Raw genomic sequence first — 23,517 nt, forward strand, 5'->3', positions numbered from 1 at the left:
CTGGGGTGGGGATGTGTCATTTCCTGCCCTTCCCAGAGCTGGTTATTGCTAGTTTTATTGCAGTTTGCTCTGAGCCAGGAGAAAATCTCTAGCTTCAGAACTACCCCCCCACCTCCCATCAGATGTTTTCATGAGTTTCCTTGCACACCAGTGGTTGATGATGCCAAGTATGTGCTCAGAAACAGTGCAGTCCAGTGTAAAATCTGTGCCGGCCAGGAAGGCATACCTGCATATCTGGTGTAGTCAGTGCCACCCAAATGCTGTGGCCACTCCCACCATCAGATCTGCTGACACTCTCTAGAGCACATGTGGGTCTGGTTGCAGCAGATACACACCCACGACTGCTACCACCCAAAAAACTAACAAAAACAAGGTTCCAGGGCAGCCCTGGTGGCGCAGTGGTTTAGCGCCGCTTGCAGCCAGGTGTGATCCTGGAGACCCGGGATCGAGTCCCACGTCGGGCTTCCTGTATGGAGCCTGCTTCTCCCTCTGCCTGTGTCTCTGCTCCTCTCTCCCTCTGTCTCTATGAATAAATAAAATCTTTTAAAACAAACAAACAAACAAAAAAAAACAAGGTTCCACACTAGACCAAACTTCTTTGGAAACTCTAACTCAGCAATAAGTAGGAAGAGGCACGGATTTTTTGTGTTTGCTTTGGGTCTGCTCCTAGACAATATTTTGTCCCTGCCTGTCCTCCTTCATTCCCAAACCTGTATTGAGCGCCTGCTAGATGCCAGACATGGTGTTGGATGTTGGGAATTCAGCTGCATGAATGACAAGAACACACCTCTTGGTGGCTCAGGTCTGTTTTTTAGGGACCTCCGATTTTTTTTTTTAAGTAGTCTCCATACCCAACATGGGGTCTGAAACTCACAACCCTGAGATCAAGAGTGGTGTGCCTCCTGAGCCAGCCGGGCATCCCAGGCACTGATTCTGATGCATGCCATCTCCTGTGACAGATATGGACTGAGTGCTGGACAGTGGGAAGGGTAAGGGGCTGTGAACAATTCCATGTCCACTTGGAAAAATGCCTGACTGGAGACTGATCTGGTGTGTCAATGTTAGTCATGGAAATGTCCAGTTTCAGAGTTGTGAGTTCCAACCCCACACTGGACAAGGAGAGGACTTAAATGTTAAAAAAAAAAAAAAAAAAGAAAAAAAGATGTTCTCAGCTTTCTGAAAAATTATACTCTGTGGCTAACCTAATGTTGCTCTTGAATCACATAAAGAGGACCCCAACACTAGGCTGTTTGTCTTGGCAAACAAACCACGAGGTATGGGACATGGATGAGGTCAACGGCTCGATCTCTTAGAGTTTGTTATAAGATCACAGGAGGGATGCCTGGGTGGCTCAGTGGTTGAGCATCTGCCTTCGGCTCAGGTCGTGATCCTGGGGTCCTGGGATCGAGTCCTGCATCAGGTTCCCCATGGGAGCCTGCTTTTTCCTCTATGTCGCTGCCTCTCTCTGTGTCTCTCATGAATAAAGAAAGTCTTAAAAAAAGATCACAGGAGAAAATGCTTTGGACAGAGGAGCTGAAATACAGGAACAATGTGGTGGTCCTCATTTGCCACCCACCAGCACCCATTCCTTCTTCCAAAGGAAATGACATTTTATCCAAGAATCCACCATTTCCCCCGCACTAGGTTCCAGGGCAGTCCTAAAGACACTCCCATCTTCCTTGCCTGATTGGCTCTGCAGTGACCATGTGGCCAATGTGGGACCAGTGAGATGAGAGGAGAGAAAAGCTAAAGGTTTCTGGGGATGCTTTACCTTCTTTTTCTGGGAGTGGCCATGAAGCAATCTCCTCTTTTCCCCTGAAAGTGGTCCTACAAACAAAATCTTTAGGGTTAAGGGGACATTGAGTGTCACTGTGGCCCTCGAGGTATTAGTGACCTTTTGCCAGAGTCGCGCCCAGAGCTGGCTCCACCTGTGGACTTGCAGGTGGGGGAACCGGTGTGTGTTGTTCATGTTTAAGCTAATTGGAATTGGGTTACCTATTAATCGTGGACAAAAGCATCCTGAGTGCCAAGATATTCTTACCATCATTATTGTTATATTATTGTGTTTTTTTTTTTCAGACTTACCACCTAGAGAAAAAGCAACATGCAAAATTATGTATGTGCTGTGATTGCATTGTCAACTGGTTCATGGATGGGAAGATATGCTGAAATTAGTGATGCTTGCCCTAGATAGACGTGTTTTCCAGTTTCTATGAACTTGTACTTTATTTTACATGTTTTCTACAGTGACCCTGATTGACACATCATGGAAAAAATGTACAGGAAATAAGACCAAAAGTCAGAAAGTTGGGAAAGTTCTAGAATCTTGACTAATTTTTTCCCCTTTTCTCTATCAATTTTTGTATAATACGATTATTGTCATTTAAAGTTTTTAGTTCCTTTTTTTTTTTTTTTTTAAGATTTTACTAATTCATGAGAGACAGAGAAGCAGAGACAAGCAGAGGGAAAAGCAGGCTCCATGCAGGGAGCCCAATGTGGGACTTGATCCCAGGACTCTGGGATCACAACCTGAGCCGAAGGCAGATGCCCAACCACTGAGCCACCCAGGTGTCCCAGTTTTTTAGTTCCTTCATTGAAACTTTAAAAGAGTAGAGGCTTCCTTTCCTGCTTCCGGCTTGTGCATGCAGGGAAGGCAGTTTCCCCAGGAGAGAAGGTAGGAAAAGTGCTTCATTCCAGACTTCAGGGTGTGCAGGGGGTCCTCAGAACCTCAAGGGTGCATTAGCCTGCACTTCTCTTTCAGAGCATTTCTCTGTCATTCCATATTTACTAGCAGGATTATCTGATTGTAGCTGGTCCTCTGCTGAGTGCCACAGGATCCGTGTATCATACCCTCAGCATCTGGCACATGGTATGCACTCGGGGACAAATTTCTGTTGAGGAATGAATGGAAGACAGAATCAGCCCTAGTGGCATTGCTTTGAGGTATAAATATTTCCAATTACAGGGACAGGCACTGAAGCCATCCTCTCTCTCCTGGTGGTTAGAGTCTTAGGACATTTTGAGAGGGAAACAGGACTAGAGAAAGGACTCTAGGTCTGGAAGCTGGAATCTGCATTTTTTTCTTTTTTTCCAGTAATCTCTACACCCCATGTGGGGCTTGAACTCACCCTGAGACCAAGAGTCGCAGGCTCCCCCAATTGAGCAGTCCAGGCACCCCTGGGATCTGAATTTTCAGGTGGTGTGGAGAGTCACACTGGAGTACGTGCTCTAGGACATCCTGTTGGAATCATTCAGCGTCACCGAGCTCCCAAGAAGACCACACTCATGCCCTTGTGTGTTTAATGTGAGTCAGTCTTTATTTTGCACTTGTGTGGTACATTAACAAACTCCACATACAAGATAGCATTACATATTGTAGGTTAGCATTACAGCATTATGCAGTTTCACACAATTCGTTTGCTTTTCCAGTTTTTTTTTAAATTTGACACATTTATTTTGAGTTTCATTTTTTACAAGAGAAGACACAAGGTAAAGAAAGACGACCACATTGGAGAAGGATCATGGTGAGGGCAATGTCACTATCACGGCCATAATAAAAGCCTTCCAATAAAAGACTTGCACCATTCCCTCTTCCTGAGCAAGCCGCTCCTGTCCCACAAACCAGTTCTATCTGCTTACTTCTCTAGAGCATGTTCATAAACACCTACATCTTGGCTGTACTCCACTGAGAACTGAAAGAATAACTCATAAAGGGACTTGTGTTATTAAGAAAAACTCTTGTCTTCCCAAAGGAATCAAGGTATCAGCAGAGAAGGCCTGACTCTTGGAAAATACGAAGTGACCGTCCCCTAAACCCTTCCTGACCATGAGTGCCTTGTGCAAAAGTGAGAGTGTGACTCTCTTGTCTTTCAACTGACTCTTTGGAGGAGGCGCTGCTCCTCTGGGAGGGACACGTTTGAAAGCCAGAGGCAGCTAAGAAACTTTGGGACAGCCAAGCCGAGGGCGTGATGGATCAGGCGTGAGGTAGGAGGGAGGAGCCCTGTGCTGTCTGCCTCTTGGCTCCGGAACTTCCCACCCTGTCACCTTGCCACCCACTGCTCCACAGACCCAAAGAAACGGGGGAAGAAAGCTACAGGAGATGGGGAGAGAGGGGTGGGGTGAGGCTGCCTTCCCAGAAGTAGGCAGGAGGAGCTGCAGAGGCTCACTGAGCGAGGCCAAGGCCAGACTCTCTCCACCTGTGGCTTTGCATGGTTTCTGGGAAGGAAACAAAAGTGAGTTGCTCAGCGATTTCTGATCTTCAGACATTAAGGCGATGAAGAGGAAGCATTTAAGTTTTTTTCCTAATGGGTCTTCAGAATGCTCCTGTCAGATTTACATTAAACTATCTCAAAATGCATTTTTAGAAAACAAAAATTATTTTCTTCTACGTATGATACAGTATTTACATTCCATGGAGTATAAGATTGAGCCAGTGGTGTGAGCACACTGATGGGATGTGAGTCAGATCGGGGGATGGGGAGCTGGAGGGTACAAGAACAGTGGGCTTCGTGCCTGCTCAGCACTTTCAGGAATCCAGGTTTTAAAAAGAACAACAAAAGGATTCAGGGGAGCAGACTGGTTTCAAATCCACAAGAGCTAAGGGAATGACCCAGGCAGCAGTGCCACCCTGTCTGTGAACTCCCAGCCTCCTCAGAAGTGAGTCAGAAGGGATGCTCTCTCGTTGGGTGTGGACCTGCTCTTTCAGGCTGATTCCAGCTGCTGCCCATCTGAGCTGTTCTGCAGGCCAGGGGAAAGATCTTCCTGTGCAAGCTCACTGACGGCCCACCAGCCTCTGCCCTGTGACAGGTCTTGACGCTAGAGCCATGGCTGACCAGGAGGCTGGAGACCTAAGTTCTAATCCTGGCAAGACACTGGCTCCCTGGCAACCTCAGCTGCCGGCTGGCAGGAGAGGGATGCAGCTCTGTGCTTCCCCATCCCTTCCCTTGACTCAACTCAAAATCCAAGAACTAAGCACTCTGTGAGGAGGGGCAGGATGGTATAAAAGAATCCAGGTTACCTCAGTTGCTCATTAACTCACATTTACTCATTTCACTCACTTCCTCAGTTTTAAGAGCCGTAATGGAAAAATTTAAGGATAAAGAATAATTTCTGATGGCCATTTTCCTTGTGAAGCAAAACCAATTTCATCTAAGCTACCTGAGAAAACTCTAAAGCTTCTCATTGGTCAGCATTTCTGGGAAAATGCCAATTTCATCCTTCAAACCAACAAATGGCTGTCACTTCCTGGTGGCGCTGAGAGGGGGTGGCGGACACTGTCCTGCCTGCACCCACAAATGGCATCTGGGACCTGCCGCTTGAGCCCACTGGAGCCACCCCAGCTAGTTTTGAAGGCTCCGAAGCTCGCTCCAGAGAGGATCTCTAGTTTCGTAAACCCAAATTCTACCTTGAAGTCCGCTGTGGTCATATGCTTCATCTCGAGTTAACCCTAGGCCACCCCCGAGGCCTCCCAGCAGCAGTGTGGCAGCAAAAACTCCACATCCCACATCCTATTTCCCCTGCACACCCTGTCTTATCCACCCCACCCTCGTTTCTTGGCTCACGACTGACCTCTGGACCCTGAGCTCCAGGAGCTGTCTGAGGCGTGAGGGAGACAAGACAGGGATGAGGACACCATGAGCTTTCATGTGAGTAAAATATCCTTCTGGGGGGAGAGGGGGTGCGAGAGTCACTCTCTAGAGAAGCCTAGTAAAAAGAGGCCAATTTCAGGTGATCAGCAAATACAATTCGGCACAAAACACAATTTTCATGGTTCAAAATCTGTAACTTGATATTGGCAGTTAGGCTAATTTCTTCAGTTTGTATTAGACATGCAAGTATAAGGTTACATTGTTATATATAGACTCGTGAGGCCTTTCCCTCTCTTTTTCCCCATTGAAAAAAAAAAAAGGATTTCTAGTGCCTTGCAAAGGAGAAAAATCATCCTCCCTAAGAACTGATCTGCAGCTGTGGTCACGTGGGGTGTTCTTTGTGGGGTTTGTTTTGTAAGAAATCTTCTACAACTAAAATGAGGTTTTGAGTCCACTCCTCTCCGGCATCTCTCCCTCCGCCTGCCTTGTCTGCCTCGGGCTCGGCTCCGGGAGGACGGGCAGGATCAGTACTCGCTCAGACTGTGCCACTTGGCCACGGGCTTGCGGGGGCTCTCGCAGACCTCCCGCCAGTGCTCGGCGCCGCTGCTGGTGACGCTGTGTGCGCCCAGGATCAGCCTCCCCACTGCTTCATTCTTGGTGGTGCGATCGAAGTCGATGACCAGAAACTCGATGCTCACGTCGGGCAGGAGGTCTGGCGGGATGTCATAGACGAAAGACTCATTGAAGACTGGGTTCAAAGTGCACTTCTTCACATGGGTTTTCTTCTTGGCAATGCGCTTTCTGCCGTAGTAGACGTTCACCTTGACATAAGGATCTGGGGCGGCCAGAGAGACAAGGAGAAAGGGGGACAGGCCCATGACACAGTCCTCCTCTAAAGGGTGGCTCTGTGTCGGAAGGGGGCTCTGCGGCTCCTTGAGTGGTGGCCACTCACTCACTCACTCTCCACTGATGTGCCTCCAACACACTCTGACTTCAGTTCATCTGCCTGCCCAGGCAAGGGGCTGAGGGGGACCATCAGGACCACTGGAGGACAACTTCCTCATCATGAGTGGGGACAGCCCATGAGCCCAGGAAGCCGCGTCTAGGGCGCAGGGATAAGGAATGCCTGCGGGGCTTTTCAGAGGTCTCCCCTGGAGCTAGCTCAGTGCCTGGTGTGCATCTGATGGGACCCCTCACCCAGGGCCTGGAGGGCACCTCCTGCGCCAAGGACATCTAGAGCCCAGGTAATCACGGGGAAGGGAGTGGGGCCTGAAGGGTGCAGGGGTGTTGGGGCCACAGGCGGGTTGAGGTAAATAGCTGCTACCTGAGAGGCCAGTGATGTCCATTTTCGGCAGGTGTCGGGCTTTGAGGACCACCACGGTCAGTCTCTGTGCCACAGGCTGGTAAGACAGAGACACCTGGAGCTCCCCTCTGCTAATGCACTTCTGGAAGAGGAAAGATCTGATAAATGTCCAGGACTGGGGAGTAGGGAGGGAACCGGAAGTGTGCAGAGCCAGGGAGGGGGCCTGCAGAAGCATCCAGCAACTTGAGAGTGTGCTCCCCCCTCATTTAACAGGGAAGGGAACCTGACATGTTCTCATTATAATCCTAATATTAAATGAGACCATCTGCATGGAGAGGCCACCTCGCCTGGTATTCCACAGACCCAGGCTGGAGGGCTCTGGATTCCAGTCCTGTTGCCACTCTCTGCCTGTGTCACCTGGGACAAGAACTTGACGGCTCTATGCTCCAGTTTCCTCATCTGAAGGATGGATGTAAAAACGATACCAACCTCATAGTATCATCCAGAGGACTAAATTAAAACCAGTAAACTTTGACCTGTGCTTGGGCCTAGAGAAGGGCATGCTCACCTGTTGCCTCATTTGGTTCTTGCGATAAAAGCTTTAGAGACTGGATGGTGGAAGGCAGGAAACTTGGGACTGAGCCTTCACTTTGCCACCTACTCAGCCCCTGGCTTTGGGCAGGTTCCTGAATGTCCTAGCGACTGTTCCTCCATGTTACAAGGTGAGTGCCCACACCTGCCCCACCTGCCTCCGTGGATGCACCTGGGAGTATCCTCTCCAGCCACACTGGCTTCCTCCCCTCTGCCCACAGATTTCCATTTGCCTCTTTGAATTGTATTCTAGGCTGTGCTTGGGAATTGAAAAAACCCTCCCAACCTCCAAGGACATTTTAAGCAATGTTTGATATTTACTGCATGCTAGGTGCTGGGGGTCCCAAGCTGATAGGACCTGGTTCCTTTCTTTTTCATTTTTTCCCATTTGTTCTCTCCCCGCTCCCCTTTAAGTAATCTCTACACCCCATGTGGAGCTTGAACTCATAACCCTGAGATCAAGAGTCATGTGTTCCACTGACTGAGCCGGCCTAGACCCAGTTGTCACTTCCAAGGAGCTTACCATGCCCAGAAGAGACTGAGATAAACAAACATGCCCTCATTGGAGCAGGAAGGAGCCTGTGTAAGTGCTGCTGGGAACCAGGGGCAGAATGTGTCCACTGATCTTGGGGCTGAGTTTATGAAGATAAGTAGGAATCTTCCAGGCAATGTAGAGGGAAGGCCCACTGTGTTCAGAGAATGGTGAAGGGGAGGTGCTGCCCTTGGGGTGTTGGTGGGGGATGAGAAGGGGGGGGGCTCTAGGAAACAGCTCAGCCAGCCGCTCACAGGCCCAGGATGGCTGCCAGCACCCAGCACGGGAGGGACACAGTCATTGCTCTGTTACTGTTTTACGAAGACTAGTATTGTTCTAGTGGAAGCCGGAGAATAAACTGGAGGGGAGAGGAGCCCAGAGGCTGCTGCATTGGGCTGTGGAGGGGACACCAAAGCCTGGACCCCCTCAGCAGTGGTGGGTGTGGGGCAGGCCGCGTTCCAGGAAGAACTCACCGGAATGGGGGGCAAGTTCGTGTGTTTCTAGCTTATTTTTTGTTTCATTTATTTGTTTCTTTTGTTTTCTCATTTAAAAAATTTTTTCTTTTTAAATTTAATGTGTTTCTGGTTTATAAGGTAGGGATGAAGCTGTGAGACGGAAACTAAAAGGAAGTGGGGTTCAAGGAATATTGGACAAAGGAAGGAAGGTTGGGACAAAACTCCCCTCACTACCAACTCTCACTCCTTGTATTCTTCAAAGCACCAGAAAAATGTCACCTACTTCAGGAATTCTAAGCAAAGCCAGACTCTACCCACCACCAGCCTTCCGTCTGCCTCGTACTCCCCCAAATGGCCTACTGTGCGCCCACCGGGCCCGGTGTTCCATCAGCAGTGGCGGCTAGAGATGGGGACAAGGAGAGAGCCTGCTCTCTGGAAGCACACAGGCTCCCTGTACCACTTGCTCAGGGAAGCCCGTGCAAGAGAAGGAAATCATCCGGTTAGCTCATCAGTGAAAAACAAGGAAAGAAACCTCCAGGTCTGTGCTTTGATTATAAGCCTAACTCATCTCAAGGAATGAAACTGTAATAATGTTTCACATGGTTTAAAAACATTCCTGAGGCTCTGTTTCATACCAGGAACATAGGGAAATATCTCTCATTGGGCATAAAATGACTAAAATTATAAACTCAGCCTTTAGCTTTTGAAACTGAAGTCCCAAAGAGAACAGGCTTCAAAAAAGATTTTCATGACTTTTCTCTGCTAGATGGAAGCCCCACATTTTTTCCTTACCCATAACATACATCTTGTCAGGTCTTGATTATATCCATGGTAAGTACCCTCAGCCAGTTTAGAATCACAGGCTGCTTGCCCTTCTGGGCTGCTTCTCTTTGACATGAGTTGGAACCCAATCGAGAACGTAACCTCATTTTCACTATTAGCTACAGCCAAATGGCATCAGGAGAGTAATCCCATGTGAAAACAAAAACTAAATGCCATCCAGAAGAACATTCAGAACTGAGCTACCCAACACTCTAGCTATTAGCTCTATGTGTCCGTTTAAATTCATTAAAATTAAATAAAACTAAAATTTTTGTTCCTCAGTCACACTAGTCATATTTCAAATGTCCTAGTGCAGACAGAGAATGTTTCCACCATCACAGAGAGCTCCGGGGTACAGCAATGATCCTGAAAGTACTTCTGGATGATTGGGGCCACCACTCCCCTCCATGTCCATGAATAAGGAAATATTAACTAGATTTGATGTCCAAATACTACATTCCAAATATTAAATATGAATATATACAATCTTTAAGTATAATTTGAACTTTATATACAGAAGAAGGGTAATTTGATTTGAAAAACAAAGAGTTGGGCAGCCCCAGTGGCGCAGCGGTTTAGTGCCGCCTGCGGCCCAGGGTGTGATCCCGGAGACCAGGGATCGAGTCCCACATCGGGCTCCTTGCCTGGAGCCTGCTTCTCCCTCTACCTGTGTTTCTGCCTCTCTCTCTCTCTCTCTCTCTCTCTCACTCTCTCTCTCTGTGTTTCTCATGAATAGATAAATAAATAAATCTTAAAAAAAAAAAAAAAAAGAAAGAAAAACCAAAGAGTTTTTTGAGGCACCTGGCTGGCTTAATAGGTGGAACATGCAACTCTTGATCCTGGGTTGTGAGTTCAAGCCCCATGTTGGATGTGGAGCCTACTTGAAAGAAAGAAAGAATACAAAGAAATAAAAAATAAACCTTGATCATTAAACACAAAACAAAAAAAGATTTTTATTTGTAAAAAAAAAAAAAACCATTGACTACAAAATTATAGCTTGGATTTCCTAATTATTTTGTTAAAACTGTGTTTTGTAAGTCACTTAATATAACAAAATCTTCCCAATCTGAATCCCCAAGCCCCTTCCCGAGTTTTGGATAACTTCTGGTTACCTTTTTAAATAATTTTCTCCCCTAAAATCACCCCTCAGGCAATTGTTCTCCTTTGGCCATTTTACATGGGCAGGATGCCCTTCCCACCAACCACATGCCACTCTTATTCTGCACCGAAGACCAGATTTCACCTCCCCTCCCCCTCCCCTTCTCTTTCCACCCAATTCCCACTGCAAGTAGCATTGTCAAGGGCTCTTTCTCAAGGGCTCTTTGTAAAGGGCTGGGAGCAAGCTCCATTTCCCAGCCCCCTGGCCTAGTGAGGCAAAAACCCTATTGGGGGCAGGCAAGTGGAAGCCCAAGCAGAGGAAAGGCCTTCTCCGTGCCTGAAACAGCTGGAAGGCTTTGCTCTCAGAGTGGGCTCCTGTCTCTCTCAGTGGAAAAGATGAGCAGGCACAGTGGCCTTAGGAAGACATGCAGGTGACAGAAAGGCTCAGGTGACAGTCTATTCCCTGGAATGAGCAGAGCCCCTTCCAGAGTGACTGGCCACACAGTGTTCACACTAGGTGTACCCGCTTAACCTCAATGCACTTTTACAGGGACCAGAAGTCCCATGGGCCATCTGCACTCAAATCACAGCCATGGGAAAACCAGAGGAATAAAACCTTACTCTTCAAATACATCCCTCATCTCCCCGAAATGGAAGCACAGCTACTCTCTTCGTGGTGCTTCTCTTTCTCTTTCCAGTCCCTTTTGGCTCAATTGCATGACCTCTAGGTTCCTCATAAATCTGAGATTTTAAGACTTATGTGCTTCCCGTGACCATTGTCCCCAGCCGTCCATAGCAGATGGGGCCCAGGAAGGACAGGAAGTGACCTGAAGAAATTCAGGGGAATCCACTCATAAAGTACTTCTCTTCCCACTGTCTGTTCTTTCTCCTGGAGCCCTCTCTGGACTGTCTCCCTTCCCTGTGCAGGGGATTTATTATGGAAATGTAAATTCAGTTCAATTTTTATCCCAGGCTCATAGATATTTTTATCTACGCCTGGCTCACTCAATCAGAAGAGCAGATTCCTGACCTTAGGGTTGTGAGTTCAAGCTCCACGTTGGGTGGATAGCTTACTTAAAAAAAATGTCTATCTGAACAAAATATTAGAAAAAAACCTGCCACTTAAAAAAAAAAAAAAAAAAAGCGGGCAGCCCCAGTGGCACAGTGGTTTGGCGCTGCCTGCAGCCCAGGGCGTGATCCTGGAGACCCGGGATCAAGTTCCACGTCGGGCTCCCTGCATGGAGCCTGCTTCTCCCTCTGCCTGTGTCTCTGCCTCTCTCTCTCTCTCTGTGTCTCTATGAATGAATAAATAAAATCTTTAAAAAAAAAAAAAAAAAGCTAGTTCTAGAGTCTAACTCAGAGATTTGGGGAATTATAGAATTTATATTGTGATCTTCCACTAATAATCAAGGGTTAATTTTTAATGCTTCTTACATTGTTCTGTGTATTCATAAGAGCTGAGAGTGCTCTCTATGATTCCATCAGCCTTCACGGCCCAGCCTAGATGAAACCTTAAAGAGGTGGCGGTTGCTGGCCCAGAGAAAGGAGTGAAATGGAAGAGTCAGAGAGGCTGACCAGTCCTGGGCTTCTTCAACCAGATTGCACTGGGCAATGGAAAGGACAAGAGGTGACTTTCTCTGCTAGAGGAGGGGAGATGCAGTTGATGGGGGAGGGATGTTATCTAGAGAAGTGCAATTCTCATGGGTCCTCACCCAGGCCTCTGGTCCCATATTAGAAGGGGATGCCTCCACAGACCAGAAAAAGCTCTCTACAGAGTGTGGAACAGTTTAGAGCAGCTCTGACTGGTCAGCCAAGGGGAGATCATAGCCGAGAGGCTCAGGGTAGATATGTGGAGGCTGCACTGCAGGGAGTCACAGGGACTGGCGCTGGCCAAGTGACAGCCATGGCTAAGGATGGAGTGCAGCCCTGCCCACACACGCACGCTGGGGAAACATGCTCAGGAGGCCCAGGGGGCTGGGAGGCTCTGGCACAGGGGTGCACGGGCTCTGTGTGTCCTGTCTGGGCCTCTCCAAGGCGATGTGTTGTTCAGGATCCTAGCCCTGGCTTGTCCCTCCTAAAGGGAGTTAATAAAGTGGAAAGAAACTTGGCTTTTGCCAACAGCCCCTGGCAGTTTAGCAAATGCCATTGTCTGTGCTCCCTGGCCAGTGTCCTGGATTTGAGGCTGTTTTGTTCCCAGCCCGAATCAATCCCTTTCCTGGCCCGTCTCTTCCCAGCTGCAGCTTGGCACAGAGCCATCGCCTGCTTTCGGCCTTGGGCTTCAGGAACATGAGCTGTCTGGGGCAGTCCAGCCAGTGGATGGCTCGACCAAGGCTGGGGCCACAGGGCAGGGAGCTGGGGCAGCTGGATGAAGGCAGGCAGTGGAGCACTAGGGATACTGTAAAGAGGGGTCAGGGAGCAGGAAGGGCTTGGAAGAAACCTGAGGAAAAGAGAGGGCAGTTCAGGGGAAGGGGATGGAGGGGATGAAAACTAGTTTTTATCCATGTTTCTGACTCCAACCTCAGAGGACACAAGAGCCCCTGCTGTCCTGGGCTCTAGAATGTTTCTTTGTGTCTTGGCATTGGATGCTGACAAAACCCCTCTAATACTCTTAAAACATTTGGGCTTCCCTGGCCTCTCCACAGTAGAGCTGGGTGTGCCACACAACAGCTGCAGTTCTCTGGGCGGTGGCATGGCTGGGCTGGCTCCAGTGGGACAGGTGCCTGTGACACAATCCAAGACGCAGTGCCTTCTGCTTCCCCCACAACGCTCCCTTTTAGAGAGTAAAACTTGTGCCTGGAGCTCACTGCACACATGGCCCTACTGGCCTGGAAGCCTTTCTGGTCCAACCCTGAGTGCCCTGCCTCCCCATTGAGTGCAGAGTGGAAAAGGCATCCGGAGATAAGTCTGGCCTCTAGGCCTCGGCTTTTTCTGCAAGATGTACGGTTGTTTTCAGCGGCTCTGACACCCCTTCAGAACCTCCTTCCTCCTGCAGTGACTCAGGCTCCCTTGCCGTCCTTTACTTTCTCAAAACAAAACATAAAGGTCTGAGAACCACATGCATCTCCCCGGGATCAGACCTTACTAATAGTAGAAATAGTGGCACTAGGGGCTGTGCAAATGAATCCTCTTGCATCACTCCTGTGGGAACCTGAGATCAGAGTTGCTAAGCGAAGCTCAGTAAGCTGGCGAGATTTGGATTCAAACTCAGCTTCGACTTCACAGCCCTTGTTATTAACTACTTACACTGTACCTTGAAACAGGAACGAAAGTCTACATTTAAAACGCCAAAAACCTCTATCAAGACACCTGCCACCCTCACAATCTGATGGTTGCCAAGATGGTCTCCCTCCCCCAGGGAAGTGAGGTTCTCAGGGGCAACTACCTGCCAGACATATTACCTCTTCTGATCCCCAAGCCCTGCGAGGAGGCTAGTGTTAGCAGCTCCACGTTACAGACAGGGAAACAAGCTTACTTGCAGGGACCCTGGGCTGGGAAGCAGTGAGCTGCAGTGGGTGTTACCAGGGCAGCCAGGGTGCTCTGCAGATGACCGCGGTGCCCCCAGGTATGTATAAAATGCATGAATGAGGGGGGTGGGACACATTTCTTGCACCCCTGAAATTATGACTCATGAGCCACTGCCAGCCCAGTGGGGAGAAGACAGGAATGCGGGTTCTCAGTTCCCTTCTAGCCTGTGCGCCCTGGGGTGCAGAGGAGGAACATGTGAGGCAGGGCTCGGGCTGGGGGGAGGGGCTCAGAGGTCAACTCACTGGCCCGAGTTGGTGGAGAGGCCACGAGAAGCCCCACCTGAGGTTGGGCTGGACAGGGAGGCTGAGGGCAGAATTACTTTAGTCCCATCATGGTCCCCTGGAGGAAGATCACATCTGGCTTTGGAGAGGAAGCTGGCCCCCATGTCCTTGACATCACGAGGGCCTAGGACTGGTCGGGGGGAACCCACTCCTAGTAAGCTGGACTCAGCATCAGGATACCAACCACAAGGGGAGACTTCAGAAGCTCCCTGTCCTTCTCTCCTCATGCAGTTCCTTTTGGAGGAGACCTAGCCGGATGGCCCCTCTGTCTCACTTTGGCCACTGCTGAATTTTTTTTTTTTAAAGATTTATTCATTTATTCATGAGAGACTCACACAGAGAGAATCAGAGACACAGACAGAGAAGCAGGCTCCCTGCAGGGAGCCCAATGCAGGACTTAATCTCAGATCTTGGATCAGGCCCTGAGCCAAAGACAGATGCCCAATCACTGAGCCACCTAGGCATCCTGGCCACTGCTGATTCTCAAAGCCACAAGTGTCCTACCTATTGCTCCCCCTGGCCATCTATACACCCCCTTGCCCTTCCCCTTGTTCCCTGAGATCTTGCCTCCCCCTACCTACCAGCTCTCCCCGACATACTCTCCCTCCTCACCTGGATGTTCCTTTTGGTGATGTCCCTGGTCAGCTGTGCCTTGCCTGTGCTGGGATCCACGCCGGCCAACGGCACCATCACCTCCCCGATGACATCGTCCCGGGAGAAGCGGTCGAAGCTGAGAACAAGGAAGTGCAGCACCAGGTCCTGCAGCTGGCTGTAGGGGATGCCATAGAAGGTGAAGGTCTCGTCGAACACAGGGTCCAGGGTCTTCCGTAGCACTCTAGTCTTCACCCGGTGCCGCTTGTCGGGAAGGATGGTCATTTTGATGTAGGGGTCAGAGCCCTGGGTCTGCTCATCCATCACTGGCAGCCCATGGGCCTCCTGGATTGTCACCACCAGGGCTTTTTTCGGGAAGTTGTAGTCCACTGAGAAGGTGAGAGAGCCGAGCATGACATCCTCCTCTGGAGATGATGGAGAAGTGGTCTTGCTCTCCCCAGGGGTAAGGCTCGCAATGGGGCTCCTCAGTTCTTCCCCATAGTCCACCTTGATGGGTAACTGGTCTATACAAGATCCAGAGCTAGGTCCTCCAGGACCTTTGTCTGGGCCCAGCAGGCCAGCCTCTGCTGCATCCACCAGCACATTCCCGCGCCCACCTTCCCTCCCACCGCCATCTTTGTCTCTCCGCACTTTGATGATTTTCTTCTTGTTGCTGAGGGTCTCTGGATATATGCTGATGCCTTTGAGCATATGGATAAACTTATATGGTGGGGTCTTGTGCTTCTTCTCTGCCCGCTGGTGGCAGCATGTCCACACAAAGACGGTCACCGACACGCACACCACCAGCACAGATGCCCCAACAAGGCCAGCCACCACTGGTGACACATCTGAAGGTGGAGACCAGAGATGCATCAAGGCAGGTAGACCTCAACCCCCCGTCCAGAGCTCCTCTACTTACGGCCTCTGCAGAGCCAACGTCATCCGCAAGCTAGCCTGCACCGCAGAACATGCTCATCCAGGCTTACCCTCCTCTCTAGGAGATGCCCTGAGCCATCCTCTCTGACCAATCTGGAGCTGTTCCTTTCCCTCAGACCTGGATGAAATCTTTCCCTTCTCCAAGAAGCCTTCTTTACAGTGCCCCACTCAACTCCCTGGTCTTTTCTTGGCTGTCTCTCAGCACTCAAGGACTTGGTTCACTCTTATTGATTTGTGTTTCACATAAAGCTGTCCTGTGTGATAAAGTCACCTTTTACCTCAACCGTTACACAATGCACAAGGGCACAGGCCGTGTCTGGTTTCAGGAGAATATTCTACAGCATCCAGTACAGGGTTTGCAGTGGGCTTGTGGTGACAGAATGGCAGCTGGAGTAGAGGATGTAGGGCTGACTCTGGGTGGTCTGGGTACAGTGTTTAAGGGCGGTAAAAAGAAATCTGGATCTGAGTATTTTTAAACTATGTTGCAAATTTTAGCTCCCAGTTCCAAATACTTGTACTTTGTCTTATTTTACTTGAAAAAAACACATTTTTTTCAAGTACTTGTATTTTTAAATAGGAAGAAATAGGGACTATGGAAAATGTCAGCTCTTTGCTCAAATATCACCTTCCTAGTAAGGCTCAACCTCCTTGCCACCAAGGCCTACATGTCCCAGCCCTGGGTAACTTTCTCCTTATGTCTTATCTTTTTCTCTCACATACAGTGACACAGATGCATGTGTGCACACACAACATATATATAGGTGCACACACAAATATATAATTTTACTATAAATTTTACTATATATCTTCACTAGTGAGTAAGTTTCACAAGGACTGGGATTTTTCCTGTTTTGTTCACTTCTGTATCCCCAGCATTAAAAATGCAGAGCTGGTACTTGGTACGTATTTGCTGAATGAATAAATAACTATAGAGAAAGACTGTTTCCTTCCCATCCTTTACCCTATCCTTTCCTACACAAATTGGGCCCCTAACGAGTTTGGGGTACACTGAGGCCAAATTGGGTTTAGGCCTTGAACGTGTTAGTAAGGCCTCTAGTTTTCCACATTACTTTGTAGAGGAAGACTTAGGTAGGGCAGGGAGAACTAAGGAAATGAACATGACTTCAGCACATTCCAGAATCTTTCTGAAACATCCTTCCACCGGGTATCTGCCTGGCTCACTTCCTCACTCATTGAAGGCCTCTGGTCAAACCTTCCCTTGTCAGAAAAGCATCTCCTAGCTGCCCCTAGTGAGACAATACCCCCTCACTCTGCTTTATTCTTCTTCATAGCATTTATTACTCCTGACATATATTTACCTGTCCTTCCTTACTAGAGAAGATTAACAAGAATAGTGATGGTTTTGTTCACTGCTATATCCCCACATCCTAGAACCATGTGGCACATAGTAAGTATTCAGTGAACAAATGAATCAGTGAATTCAAAATAGCCTCCAAACATTGGAAAAAGAACATCAGTCAATATGATTATATATATCAAGGGTAAATATAAAATTCTATATTGGCCTTCAAAATCTATTGATGCACAATACTTGACAAGTCTAAGCAAAAATAATCTAGTTGTGGGACACCTGGGTGGCTTAGTTGGTTGAGAGCATGACTCCTGATTTTGGCTCAGGACATGATCTCAGGGTTGTGGGATCGAGACCTGTGTTGGGCTCTGCACTGGGCGTGAGCCTGCTTAAGATTCACCTCCCTCGCCCTCTCCCTGCTATGTGGATGTGTGCATGCTTTCCTCTCTCTCTCTAAAAAGAAAAAAGAAAAATGTAGTTGTTTAGGTAACCGCAAATCTGAAGTATAATTAGTCTAATGCCACCCCATACTATGAATATGATGTCCAGATGACGGTGGTGGGGGTAGTAAGATTTAATCTGCACTGGTCATAACATATGTAGAGTGTTCCATCTAGCACTGACAAGAATAAAAACTGCTATTGTTTTGTGTATATTTATTGTGTCCCTGGCAGACATTGTGCCAGAGCTCTCTCTGAATCAAAGAACTCACTGAATAGGTACCACAAATATGCCCACTTTATAACTGAGGGACCTGGGGACTCAGATTTGCCTAAGGCTACATAGTAGCCTGCCTGCCTGACACCAGAGTGTCTCTATATTATGGATAATCGGAATAATAAAATACCTGGAAACCATATCAAATGAGGAAAAGTTGAAGGAATTGGAGCTGAGGGGTTTGGAATAATAACTTTCTTCAATTATTTAAGGCATTTTGATGGAAGAGGTCTGGTTTGAGATTTACATTGGAGGGCAGGTTCTAGCACCAGTGCATACAGGCTACAGGAAGACAGATTCTGACTCAATGAAGAGAGTCAAATTATTATTAGAACTGCCTCACAATGGCTCAGATTGCTTCATGAGGCAATGAATCTCCAACTGAAAACTTTCAGAGGTTGGCTCACCCTTGGTCAGGCATATTCTAAAATGCCTCTCTTGGGTAGGGATTGGACTAAATGTCTCTGAAGTTCTTTGTCCAATATTTCATGATTCTATGAAAGTTGGGATGAGGCAAGAAAAGAAGGGGTTACATTCTTAAGTAATACAGTACAGGGAAAGAGTAAAGCCATTAACAAAATAAATGAAGGCAACTATGTCCATGGCCATACTAAATAACTATAGTGTTTCTCAGATATTAAGTGAAATAAGAGTTGCTAGGGACAGGCTTCACAAAATGGGAGCGGCCTTGGTAGGAAGCTCCTAGGTAGGAAGCTCCTTGAAAACTGGTGGAAAAAAATTAAAAAAATAAAAAAATAAAAAAAAACCTGGTGGAAATAACATCCTGTCCATCTCTGAGTCCCTGAGTCTTTGCATCTAATAAGAGCTCAGTAAATATTTGAAAAACTGATTGGACTCAATGGTCAATGAAAATGGGCACAGTCTGAAAAAGTGGCTCTCTGCTCATCAATCAGGGACTTTCCTGAAAATTGCTTGCTACTGATTAATGACAGTGAACACAGATTGCCTCCATGAGAAGAGGAAAGCAAGGAACCAACAAGACAGGTGCATTTTTGAGAATAGTTTGTAAGAGAGATCTAATGGCCCAGGCTGGGAGACATCTGAGTGATCCTTTTGGCTCTATCATAGATTTATTCTGTGGTCTTCAGAGAGCCCACTCTAGGGTTTAGGATGCCTCCACACATGCTGTTAGAAAATGGAGTCTGGGGCAGCCCAGGTGCCTCAGCGGTTTAGTGCCGCTTTCAACCCAGGGCCTGATCCTGGAGACCCAGAATCAAGTCCCACATCAGGCTCCCTGCATGGAGCCTGATCTCCCCCTGCCTGTGTCTCTGCCTCTCTCTCTCTCTCTCTCTCTCTCTCTCTCTCTCTCTGTCTCTCATGAATAAATAACATCTTTAAAAAAGAAAAAAGAAAAAAAGAAAATGGAGGCGGGATGGGAAAAGAAGAGGAGGGATTCTCACGTTTCAGGAGGACAGATAAGGAAGACAAACCTATGAAGCCATCTGTGGACGATCCAGGCTCTCTCTCCTCCACCTGTTTTCCCACTTTTGCCCCTCTTTCCTTTTTTTTTTTTTAATTTTTATTTATTTATGATAGTCATACAGAGAGAGAGGGGGGGGGTGGCAGAGACACAGGCAGAGGGAGAAGCAGGCTCCATGCACCGGGAGCCCGACGTGGGACTCGATCCCGGGTCTCCAGGATCGCGCCCTGGGCCAAAGGCAGGCGCCAAACCGCTACGCCACCCAGGGTTCCCCCCTCTTTCTTCATTTCGGTATCTGTTAACCCCTGCCTCTCTCCCTCACACCCAAGACAATGAACTAGAAAAATCAGAGATGCTGAAACTCAGAACCCTCTATTTTGCTTTCATCAAAAGCTTGGTGGGAAAAGGAAGTGGAACTGATGGCTAAAGTGAGTGCTTTAAAGTAGTCATAAATTGCAGTGACTGTGCTGCTTGCTCCTTTTGTCCTCCAAGGTCATGGATAATTGAGTGTTGGCTTGGTGTACCTCCAAAGAGCTAAAGCCTTTGAAATGAAGTACTCTATGAAATGTGAGAAAATCAGAAATGGCAGCTCTCTATGTAGTACCCCTGTATACATCTAAAGATCTGTAAGACATATCTAGGCTGTGCCTAGGTCTCTCAGCCTTTGACTAGACCTGCTATTGACACTCCCTCTACTATAGCCTTTCCTGTCAAGTGGGCCAGAGTGACACAGTGAAATGACAATGGAGTTTGGCATAAGCTGGACTTTGGTTTAAGTCTTTGTGCTACCCTTGCTGTTTGTTTGACTTGATTCATTATTTTGTCTCACTGAACCTGTTTCCTCATCTGGCAAATATATATAATAATGCCTACACTGGAGGATATTGTAAGGATTAAATAAAATGGAGTAGGTAAAATGCTGAAATAATTTTTCTCTTTTCCATTAATATTCCCTCTAAAGGAAACTACTATATCATGCTCCACACCTTCTAACTTTCCAAGGAATCTGGGACTGCAATTAGAGAAAAGAATATGTTGGATAGAAGGCATAAGACAAAAGAGAAAGAACAGGAAGAAAATCATGGAGTGCTCATGTGACCACAAAAGGGACATTAGTTTTGGAAATGTAGGACTCAAAGGTAGAGATGCAGAAGGTGAAGTGGAAAAAAGAGATACCACTAAGATTTAGCCTTGGGGAATCAGTAAGAACCAGTAGCTAATGGGTGTGATCTGTTTTTTGGATACTTCCCCTGATCTGATATCTTCTTCCTGATTTTGAGGTGGGAGAGCTCATGGGGTTCTGCTCATTTCCACCAACCTCTTACTGGGGAAGGAGAAAAGCCATTTCCTAGTTGGATTGTGGCCCCGCCCTAAAAATTGTTGTCTGGATGCTCAAACCTTCTGGATTGCCTGAAGGATGTGCTCTTTTAGGGGATTTGAAGGAACCTGGGGCTCTCATCCAAGCTGAGGTGAAAAGGAGGGAGAAACAGGGTAACTCCTTTATTTTTGAACCAGGAAAACATAGCCCAGGAAGTTTGCAACCCTAGCACATTTTGGAGGAAGCCCCAAAGAGGAAAAAACTTGCTTTTTCAGCTTTTCTCTCGCGTCTTCCTCCATATTTTCCACCGGGCTCTCTGCTCCTGGGAGCACAGCCGGGATCACAGCCCAGAGGCCCGGGTCGGGGACCAGCCGCTCCGCGGTGACGTAATGCCTTGCAGGGTACACAAAGCGGCCTCCCTCCGGCCCGGCCTCTCCGCCCCTCCCCCCGGCCTGGTCCGCGCCCTCGCCAGCACCGGCGCGGTGAGTCCCCCTTTCAGAAAGGCCAGGCCAGGGAAACAGGGAACAAAGGCCCGGGAAGAGGGGCCTGGGCGCTGCCAGGAGGCCCAGAATAGACATCACGTCATCCCTAGCTCGGCAGCGCCAAGCGCCATTTGGTAGCATCGGACGGACCCACCATTACGGTGCAGAACCGCACTTGGGGGCCCTGGGCGGCCGCCAGCCCCGCGCCCCGCGCCCCGCGCCCCGCCCGCCCGCTGGGCAGCAGCTCCTGGCGCCCCCGCAGCCTCGGCTCCCCGCAGCGGGCCGCTGGCCCCCGGCCCCCCAGCCCCCCAGATGCCATCTTGGCGCCCATCCCCCGCCGCTGCCCTCCCCCGCAGCCCGAGGAATGGGAGGGGGAGCAGGGGGCACCGCCCTGAGCGCCCCGAGGGGGAGAGGTCCTCATCCTCCTCCCTTCCTCCCCTGCAGAGCGCCGACTCGGGCCACACAGGTTTCCGCGCGACCCGCGACCCCCGGCGACCCCCGGGGACCCCCGGATTGGCTGGCCCCTGCACCCGCAGCTCAAGTTCTGGCGCCGCTCGCCGTCGCAGGCCCAATCCTAGCGGGTCCGACCCTGAAGGCCCTGGGGTGGGCTTCGCTCCCTCCCGGCACTGGGCGCCCCTGGCTGTGCGGCGGTGCCCACGGCCCCAGGCTTTAGTTGTCCGCACTCTACTTACCAAAGCTAGGTCGGATATTGGTGATCTCAGCCATGTCGTAATCAGAGGCTATTGCTATGTATGCTTTTTCAGGGATCAGACGAGTCTGGGGGCGCCCGGTCAGCACCGAGGCCGCCGCTGTAGAGGGCCAGCTCAGGGGAGGGGGAAGGTGTCTGGCGGACACCTCCTGCGACGGTCGGGCCCCTGACTGCCAGCTGCGGCCGCCTCCTAAGATGCTCCGGGGATGCTCTGAGCGGAAGGATGCAGGTGCAGCCAGACTGGTCCTGATGCGGGTAGGCCCCGCCCTCTTCCGAGCGGCCCTCGGCAGGAGACTCCGCCTCCGCCCGAAGAGTTCCGGGAGCCAGGCCCCGCCCCGGAAGCTCCCGGCGAGGGGACCGCCGAGATTTCTGGAGAGGGAGACCCAGCCCACCGGCGGACCGCGGATGGGTGGGGTGGTCTGAGAGCTGTAGGTGTCTTTCCCTATGCAGTTCTATAGATCCTGTGGTTCCGGTTCCCGGGGCTTAATACAGCAGCAGAATGTTCAGGGTGACGGAACCTAGTATTTTGGAAAAAGAAAATTGTATACTGTCTGCATTTCAGTATCATTTGCCATTATTGTGCATTTCTGAAACTACTAAATGTTATTATGGAAACTTTCTTAAACTTCAGAAGCTCTGATTAAAGACTAAACCAGGTGATGGTTGCACAACTCTGGAAACTTACTGGGGATACTTGTAGAACAATTCTGCAATCCATCTACGGATGGATTTTGTGGTGTAAATGAAAGCTGTTTTTTAAAAAAGACTAATGAGGTGTGTCAGAGTTAACCCGTGTTGGGTATTCCTCTTACAAAAACTTCCAAGGGCTTATAGGGGGTCAGAGAAGGAGACACAAGGGCAGAGCCAGCAAGGAAACCGACAGAACTGTATATCCTGCAGGTTGAAGAGCAGGATACAGAGGAAACTCCAAGCTTCTAGAGACTTCCTTGGCATTGGGAGAGGCAGGGTGATTCAGGTTGTAGACTCCTGGCAGTCGTCTGCACGATTACCGCAATTTCCCTCTTCTCTTTGGCTGTGGACGCTTTCATCCTGTTTACAGACAGGATCAGGTCAAATTATTTAAACGCATGAGTAGCTGTTGGTGGTGTACCTGCAAACGGAGATGGTTGGGTGTATTGTTTCAGCTTCGACATTCTGTCCTTCCAGAAAAGTGGAGAGAACGTGGGTCTAGGAATCATGCATTCATTCAAACCCCGTGTGTTGGATTAATAAACAGCACTCCATCCCGGGCGCCTTTCCAAGCGCTGGACCTGGCATGTCAGGAGCTGGAGTTAGGGCACCTGCGGTCCCTCAACAGGTGTGTGTATGCAATCACCTGCCCAGCCAAGCCGGAGTTAGGACACCTGAGGTCCCTCGACAACTGTGTGCGTGGAACCACCTACCCAGCCGAGCCAGAGTTAGGACACCTGAGGTCCTTGGACAGCTGTGTGTGTTTAAGAACCTGACCAGCTGAGCCGTGTTAGGGCACCTGAGGTCCCTCCACAGCTGCATGTGTGCAATCACCTACCCCGCCGAGCCAGGAGTGTGTTCCGTACGCGGGGGAGGGTGTAATAGCCACTATCCCCCGGGGCTACTGCGAGGATCAGGTCACCTAAGATAACTTACTTGAAAGCATTTTATGGAATTAAGAGCATTATGCAGACCGCAGCGATCACTGCGGGCTGAGTCCAAGCCTGCCCCCATTTTATTGGGGAACCCGCACTATTGGTACAAGCCCGGGGGTCTTTTTCCTGCAATTTTATGAATTCGCCACTTCCTCGGTTCCGCGTTCCAGGTATTTCGCGGCGGGAACGAA

General features: G+C 49.1%; 1 protein-coding gene and 1 long non-coding RNA gene across 3 annotated transcripts; one reads left to right on the top strand and one right to left on the bottom strand.

The window, feature by feature from the left end:
- Window positions 1-3,291: 3,291 nt before the first annotated feature.
- Window positions 3,292-21,820, bottom strand: SYT11 (synaptotagmin 11). 2 transcript variants are annotated; one of them, XM_025430918.3, is made up of 4 exons: window positions 21,685-21,820; window positions 14,808-15,634; window positions 6,913-7,033; window positions 3,292-6,423 (listed from the first exon to the last, which is right to left on the bottom strand). In XM_025430918.3, exons 1-4 carry the CDS (start codon window positions 21,716-21,718, stop codon window positions 6,113-6,115), a joined length of 1,293 nt encoding a protein of 430 aa, XP_025286703.1. In that variant the 5' UTR covers window positions 21,719-21,820; the 3' UTR covers window positions 3,292-6,112. The 2 variants fall into 2 exon arrangements, with proteins under 2 accessions (XP_025286703.1, XP_025286702.1); XM_025430917.3 differs by having other exon boundaries at window positions 6,910-7,033.
- On the top strand, window positions 7,033-14,814 carry LOC125755441 (uncharacterized). Its single transcript, XR_007412026.1, has 3 exons — window positions 7,033-7,613; window positions 7,897-8,065; window positions 8,608-14,814. It is a non-coding gene; the product is annotated as an uncharacterized LOC125755441 (long non-coding RNA).
- Window positions 21,821-23,517: the final 1,697 nt, after the last annotated feature.

The sequence above is a fragment of the Canis lupus genome, chromosome 7, assembly GCF_003254725.2.
Source record: "Canis lupus dingo isolate Sandy chromosome 7, ASM325472v2, whole genome shotgun sequence".
Classification (NCBI taxonomy): Eukaryota; Metazoa; Chordata; class Mammalia; order Carnivora; family Canidae; genus Canis; species Canis lupus.

What these genes read in the sequence shown, in the direction of transcription:
- SYT11 (XM_025430917.3), bottom strand. Translation starts at nt 21,718, where the DNA reads ATGGCTGAGATCACCAATATCCGACCTAGCTTTG. An exon ending in CAATATCCGACCTAGCTTTG is followed by an intron (nt 15,635 to 21,684) that starts GTAAGTAGAGTG and finishes CTCCACCTTCAG; the next exon opens with ATGTGTCACCAGTGGTGGCT. An exon ending in TCACCAAAAGGAACATCCAG is followed by an intron (nt 7,034 to 14,807) that starts GTGAGGAGGGAG and finishes TTCCTCTTCCAG; the next exon opens with AAGTGCATTAGCAGAGGGGA.